At 37.4% G+C, this 7,625-nt stretch overlaps 1 protein-coding gene across 1 annotated transcript in view; it reads right to left on the bottom strand.

Moving 5' to 3' along the window:
- Positions 1-399: 399 nt before the first annotated feature.
- LOC103918098 (protein kinase C epsilon type-like) overlaps positions 400-7,625 on the bottom strand; it is a gene marked incomplete at its 3' end in the record, with an annotated part of 202,841 nt that continues 195,615 nt past the window's right edge. The window contains exons 7-11 of the mRNA XM_009325347.1: positions 5,662-5,804; positions 4,378-4,474; positions 2,474-2,688; positions 993-1,166; positions 400-554 (exon numbers count right to left, since the gene is read on the bottom strand). Coding sequence (XP_009323622.1) covers positions 400-554; positions 993-1,166; positions 2,474-2,688; positions 4,378-4,474; positions 5,662-5,804 — 784 coding nt within the window. The remainder of the gene's footprint in view (positions 555-992; positions 1,167-2,473; positions 2,689-4,377; positions 4,475-5,661; positions 5,805-7,625) is intronic.

Raw genomic sequence — 7,625 nt, 5'->3', positions numbered from 1 at the left:
CTTGTTTAGTTCAACAGGCAAAAGTTCAAACCTTAGTGCTTTGAAATAGTAAACACTTTATCAGGCACTTCAAAAATAATGGGTGCTTCTGTAAATTCAATTATATATGATTGGTATTCTATCTGCAAGACTGATTCACCTTGTGGGTTTTTTTTCCCTCCATAAAGCTTTCTGGACAATCAGGTAAAAAATTGCCAGCTCAGTTGAATGGCAAGAAAGAAATAAGGGACTAAAAAATGAAAACCAGAAAAATTCTGTGAACACAACTGGTTTCAAGCACTTAGACTGACTGGATTCAGAAATCCTAGAGAGTCAGCTAAACCATCCAAACGTTCACTTACATTTAAGCAGCAAATCCAAAACATGTGCTATGAAGAGGAATTCTGTATGAAAAATTACCAACAAGGAACACGCCACAGGAACAGGCTCTCATTATCGGCGCTCTCTGCCTTTCCTTCTCCCTGCTCCTCAAGCACATGGGAGGCGTTAGCACCATAGGAACTTACTTGATAAGCAGCATACGTATTTCCTTTCTCTTTTGAACATTTTGTATACTACACAGCACAAGAAAACTGAAAAGATGAGTGTTCTACCATAATCTCATTTCTGACAAGATCATTTTAGAAATTTTACTCTGAATACTGGATGTTAAAAACATTTATACTTAATTCAATAAATGATACACCATATTAATGTACAGAAGAAACCCAGAAAATGGCACCTCAGTTTTTTTGTGTTTTATGCATGTGGGGTTTTTTTTTGTTTTTTAACTCATTTACTGCCATCTCCTGGTACTTACAAGGTAATAGTATTTATGCTATTTAACAGCAGCCAGTACTCCTGGTTCAATACTACTGAAATGCTGAAATGCCAAAAACTTCTCAGAAATATTTTTGAAATATTGCTGTACTTTTTACATTGTTGTCTTTTAGTCTAGAAATAGTGAATATTGTTCCTAGGGCACAAACTGGTAAAAGGTTCACGTAGCTTACCTTCGTCTGGAAGCAGCAGTAAAGTTGTGTTAGGTATGGATGTTTCCGTGCCAATGCCAGAATTCTCTTTTCTGTCATTGTACAGTCTACATCGTCATCTTGAAGTATGACATCTTTCTTCAAGACTTTCACTGCGTATACTTCATCTTTTCCTTTTAGCTCAGCTAACATTACCTAAAACAAACAGAAATTCTGTTTACATATGAACAACAGATACCATAAATGCAGGGTTGCATATAAGTTTAACTGCACTGGGAATATAAACACAGTTACATACTTGCCTGAATGAAGTTGTATGTTTATAAAATTAAAAGTAATGTAATTTTAGAAAAAGATACCTCTGGTATTCTTTAAATTTGAAACATGATATCTGTTTTGTTTGTTAGTTAAGAAGACAGAAGATAAAGAATTTTTATCTGCTCATTCAAATACCTTGAGTGCCTTTCAATGAGATCTCAAAAACTAAAAAAGGAAGGAAGTTGATATAGAACAGAAATTTATTTCCCACTCTTATCTCCCACTTTTGGTAGTGAGATTTGTGTGTGATGAACTTAGTATACAATCTCACGTACCGTTCTGGCCACTTTAAAGTTGTTGATTTTAACTACTACTATTGTTTCAGGTTCAATCCCTATACTCCGTTTAAGTTCAGTTCTGGCTTGGAGCCAGGGTAATCTTCAGAGAAAGGATTAGAAAACAGGGAGACAAAAGAACTGCTTCAGCCCTGTCCCTCTGCATCTGCAGTTCCCGTATATCAAGGAAGGAAGAGTGTACTTGTGAAACAGATTCACATTTCAGTCCTCCTCCTCCTCTTTGATTCCACAGTGCACAGCACTGTGAAAAGAAAAATCTGTAAGCCCTGTAAACAGAGCAATGCCCCTTCCACCCTCATCAATTCCCTACTGTGGGAAGGTATCTGGTGAGTTACATCTTTGCCGCATACATGGTATTTTGGGCAGCTCTCTAAGCCTCTTGCATTAGTCGTATCTGAGTGGAAATGCTTGAATTCTGCTTCCTCCAGCACTAGACACACCCACTGAGGAAAAACAAGCACACAAACTGTTCTGTGAAATAAGTAAACTTGAACTGGGTATTATCTAGAAAGGAATGAACGCAGAACTCCACAGCATTATTCCTGGGCAGATTTGTCCTGCTTGACTACCACTAATTATCATGTTGAACAGTATGTATGTCTTCATTACCAATATCCTGAAATAGTGAACCACTGACACTGTGTTTCAAAAGGCCTGACTATAGTTAATAAAGTGAGCTAAAGCACAGAAAATGCCATCTGATCAGGAGGCTGATATTTCTGATCTGTGGGGTAAAAGCTGCTTTTACCCAATGGGTGAAGAATGGAAGGAAACCCCTGGGGTGGAAGGACCTTCTGAATGTCACCATGAATACTTTCAAAGCAGTGCAGTCAAAAAAAGCCTGCAACATCGGGGGAGGGGGGGCGGGGGGTGCGGGAAGCTACCTACCTTGCCAAAGCTGCCTTTCCCTAATACTTTGATGAAGTTGAACTCTTCAAGGCCTATTCGCTTGGTCTGGGCCTGTTTGACCTCCCCATTTTCACCATTCTCCCCAGCTTTGTTAAGCTGGTTGTCTGTTGACGTTGTAGCTGTTGCCCTGTGTTCCTCTCCCCGATTGTCAAATGACAACGCTTTCCTAATGTTGTTTTCCAGCTCTTTGATTTCTGTGGAAATGTGAGAAAATGTGTTCGTTTTAATCAAACATGACAAAAACAGCCTGTGTTAGTCTGTATCAGTTTTGGGAAGGGACATTCATCATCCCTGAATGCTGTGTAGAGCATTCTGTGGTTAAGAACACATATTTAGCAAACTGCTTCTCCACCTTACAGTAATCAGCTGAAATCCTGCTCTAACAGGAAGGGTGGCCTTTTAAAATGAACTTAAGAGAATGACATATCCAAAACTTGACGGATGAGTCAGAATAGTGGCCAAATAGTTGTTTTAGTGATTTTGGGTGTTCCTGTACCACAGAGAAGTACTTTGTTTTGAATACCCCTATCTTCCTGCAGCACTTACTCATCTTCCTGCTTCAGTATTTTAGAGTTGTATCTTCAAAAGTTCAAAGGATAGTTGGGCGTCCCAGTCCTTGAAGTCAACATGAATGGAGCACCTTACTCAGTTCCAGCTGTTATCAGATGCCTGCCAATAAAGTATTTGACCACTTCCTAGCGCCACTTCAAGTGGCAATTGTGTAGATCTGCTAAATGGTTCTGAAGGTTTCTCAATGCTACACACAGTGAGTCCTGGTGACTAATGGACCTCAGGGTCTGCCTCAAGCTCTTGCATAGCACTTCTGCCTGATGGCCTTGGAAGCAATAACTTTACTGGAAGCAATAACTTTACTGGACAGCTACAAAAGCGAAATTTAAGAGAGAATTTAGGCAAATCCTTTGTTCTTATTTTAAGCAAAACATCAGACATTTAAAGAATAATATTTAACCAAAATGCTGCCTGTGAAACAAAAAGGTTGACAAATTTAAATCAGTTCTGGACTCAGACTCTTACAGTACTTATTACCATGGAGCTTTGGAAGTCTCTTCCCTAAAAATAAGAGTGAGAAATTTCTCAACTGTAAATAATTTTCAAAGAATTTGACACAAAAGTATCTGTCTTCTTATTTCCTGGTGTAAAGATTTTTCATTCATCAGTTTACACACATGATGGTACATAAGATACCTCACAGACTTCTGATTTTCAAAAACTGCAATCAGATCAGATTCAAAAAGTGCTGCTGACATACACATTCTGTCAATCAGACTGTTCAGTTCAATGACATCAGGTCATATCAGTGAGGATTAAAATATTTATCTCCAAATCGATGTATGAAAAAGATCACTGAAAGGAAACACAGTTTTATGAAGCCTCTAGAGACGACACAGGCACGCTAGCATAGCCTAACTGGACAGAAGTTTTAATCATCACAAACGTTCAACATGGAATTGCAAGTAGGCAATTTTATCTCAAAAACTTATTAACAGTTAGTGGCTTTTCAGACAGATAAAGGCGCTCTCAAGTTCTGTGGTATTATTTAAAATGTTCTTACTCTTACAATGTATAACCTCCTCATATAAAGGTATTTAGTTAGGCAAGGACTCATCTAGTGAACTTAACAATGTTTTAAGATGATTTTTATAATTTTCCCTTTAAAAGCCACTTAATTTCACAGATTTAAATGAAATGAGAAGTAGGCATTTAAAAAAAGTTTTTGCAGTTCATAACTTTCCTAAGTGTTTCATTTTCTGGTGGTAACTAGTTTGTTGATTTGGTTCTACAAAGACTGGCGACGATAGCTTTTTTACTCCTCATAAGGAAGTGACAATATACATGTTAGGAAATAAAAAGAGATGTTCGACCTTGATCACATGGAGAAGTTGGTGCTGACTTTGACCTGTCTTCTTCTGATGATGTGCTTCCGGGAACTGGTTGTTGAGTCTCTGCACCTGCAATTAGCTAAGAACAATTCCAAAAGGGGTACTCAGCCATGAGATTCTCCCGAGCCAAGAGGAAATTTAGTTTAACAACATTAATTCGCGAGTAGAAGGATGAAGGAAAGTGAAGATGTTCTACCTCTATAGATACTCACTGACAGGACCTCAACCATACAGTAGATGGCATCACACCAAATGGAGACCATCATACAAACAAAGAGAGAACGAGCAATTTAAAGAAAAATAGGTCCTTAAGATGAAATAAACATAATAAGCATACCCAGTGAGTGGGAAAATTTTGAATAGCCACCTTGAGCCTGTGTAGAAATCTATCCGGTAAATACATTTAACTACAACAAGCATCAGCAAGCACTGCAAACTAACTCATGCAGTAACAACATGACAACATCTTTTCCCAGGAGTCACAGATCAATTAATTTATTCCTGGGTTTTCTGTGTTTCTGTAACATTTTAAAACAGTGTACATGGGATCCAAGTGTGCAATAATCAGGAAAATGAACAGAACGAAATGTCAATGTTTTAAGAAATTATGGTAAAATTTGCCTATTTCTCTAAGTGACAGTAATGGGTCTGTTGTCACAATCATGCAAATAGAGATAGAAAATGTGGCCAAATTCTGATCCAGGATACATACTACAAATCCAGAATAACTCCATCAGCTTTGGATGTACTTGAGGTGACCTATGCTCTTTATTTCTAGAACAGCCTAGTTCTTCCTAGAATAGTGATGATAACTCTGGAACCATCATCTGGCAAACAGCTCCTCTTCATGAGGGTCAGCACATTGGCTCATTTATCAGCATTTACAAAGTTATGGACCAGTGCTGTCTCAATCAATCAATTATCCAATGCCAATTCTGAGCCAAAGAGACATTTATGTTTTTATGAACTGTTGTGTCAGGCACTGTCTCTCTGTCAAATCTCCTTCCTCAAAATTAAAAAGGGAAAATCCTTCCAGACTATACAGACTCCAGGTTTGCAAAACTGTAGCAGGTCAAAATAAATTTCATATCAAAAATCAGAATAGATGATTTGCACTTATAAATCAAAAGCCAAAGTCTTAGTTCTGTACTGAGTTAAAAAAAATTCTTGTGCAAGTCAAGTGAGTGGGACTGAACCCCAACTAGTAAAGTTACAATACAGCCATACTCATCTCATTTCTTATGTGACACTACATCGTAGAATTACCTTTTTCCTCCTCTGCCCACTATTAGTGATCTTATCTGGAGTGACTCCAAGATCTGCAAGAACTTTAGCTATGCCTCTAGCATCCACTCCACAGTTTGGTGCCACATTTGTTTCACAGCGTCGATGTACATTCATCTTGCAAACTGCAATGAAATGTAAAGTAATAGAGTAAATTAAATACTACCTTGGCATGCATTTGTCTTACTTAAATCAGACCTTATTGGACCTACCAATAACTTTTTCAAATAAATATAATTTCAGTAGAAAAATACTTAGCTGGATTTGCAGTGACACTTGAACACTAATATAAAATTATTAACCTGGTTATCATTATTCTGCTATGATAAGGCAGAACAGTGCTTTCACACAGTACCCAGAACAGACACAGGAACAAATTAAATATCTAATGATCCTGTAAATCTTAAGTAGAATTTGAATTAGAAGAAAAGTCCTTCAGAGCTTGGATTTTAGCAGTCCACTTCTGCTCTCATACTGAGAGCGCAACATCAGTTCCTCCTATGTTATTGCTTCTTACTCCATTTTACTCAGGTAGATTAACTCCTAACGTAGGCAGGCATAAAACCAACAGTTTTGTTAGTTTTTGTTTTAAGTTCTAATAAAACTCTTTGGCACTGTTAGCCACTCTTTTTCTTTAGATGGCAATCCATTTACTAAGCTCTTTCTCTTAATTACCATCTCCTGAAACTCGCACACTAGTAAGAGGAAAAACAGGTTACATTGCTTCCAGATTATGGGGTAGGGGGGTGAACATAGCTGCATGAAGAATAGCATAGTGTGGATTTGCTAGGAGCAGGTGATGTATTTTATCCTAGACTTCACTGCCCTCTTGTGGAGCAAGACATAAAGAAAGCAAAACTGCAAGTGTAATTAAATACTAGATTAACATTCAATTGCTCAAAATCCTCACTTCGTTACTTTTTAGAGGAAAAAAAAAATAAAAAAAGTATGTATTTATAAAGCTGCATTTCATTATATTGTTCATCAACAATGCCTTCAACATATAAGCCTTAAAGAAACAAACCATATTTGCCTCTGAGACTATACACAGGCATTGTATCTGCAGCAGTAACCACGTGCATCAGAAAGCAGGTGCCTTTCCTTTGCAAGTATGTTTCAGCTCACAAGAAGAGCAAGAAGAAATTGCCACACGTGTTATTTTCAGTGCATGTATATTCAGTGACAAAAGCTCAGTGGCAAGTAAAATGTTTGACCTAGGATCCGTAACAGTGGACACTGAGGAACTGAACTGCTTGAAATAAAGCAAGCGGGAAAATTTTGTACAGTCCAACTTCATGAACAGATTTTATAAAAAGAAGCACAGGAATAAGCAGTGAAAAAACAGAGGAAGAATAAACCTCAGGAATACACTTTCATGGTGTTCATAACCACATTGGGCAAGCAAGTACATCTCTGAAGAAGGGAACATTGTTTGGCACTTGTTAAGAGATAAAACAAAGCACGGAGAAAATGACATGTCCAGCTCAGGTGAGTTCTAGATTTCATGCAGACGTACTGCATTTTTATAGGCACTAATTTTATGAACATGGAGAAAGCAACATAGGCTCTCTGAACTATTGTTTCTATGCATCTGTTACACAGTAAACGCATATATATGAAAAATAACGTTATTTTCTACAGGTAAGAGGAAATGAACCACTATGGCACTTGAGAGAGAATATGAAAGTGAATTAATATATTCACAGATTAAGTGGTGAGATGCTATAGCTCTGATTAAAAATCAAAGAGAAAAAAAAATCAGGTTTAATTGAAAAATCTTCTCTGAACATATCTCCGCCATAATTAAGATAGCATTTGAACAAAATCTTTAATAGTAGTAAAGTAACAATATTTAGAGTCTAACACTTTATCACTGCTCACTAGCTAGAATCACAAGGCAAGGCTTGAACTTCAGAATGCCCTCACTGTCTATCACTTTGCCATGA

The sequence above is a fragment of the Pygoscelis adeliae genome, unplaced genomic scaffold (genome assembly GCF_000699105.1).
Source record: "Pygoscelis adeliae isolate BGI_AS28 unplaced genomic scaffold, ASM69910v1 Scaffold96, whole genome shotgun sequence".
Taxonomy (NCBI): domain Eukaryota; kingdom Metazoa; phylum Chordata; class Aves; order Sphenisciformes; family Spheniscidae; genus Pygoscelis; species Pygoscelis adeliae.
This window is presented reverse-complemented; position numbering and strand designations above follow the sequence as displayed.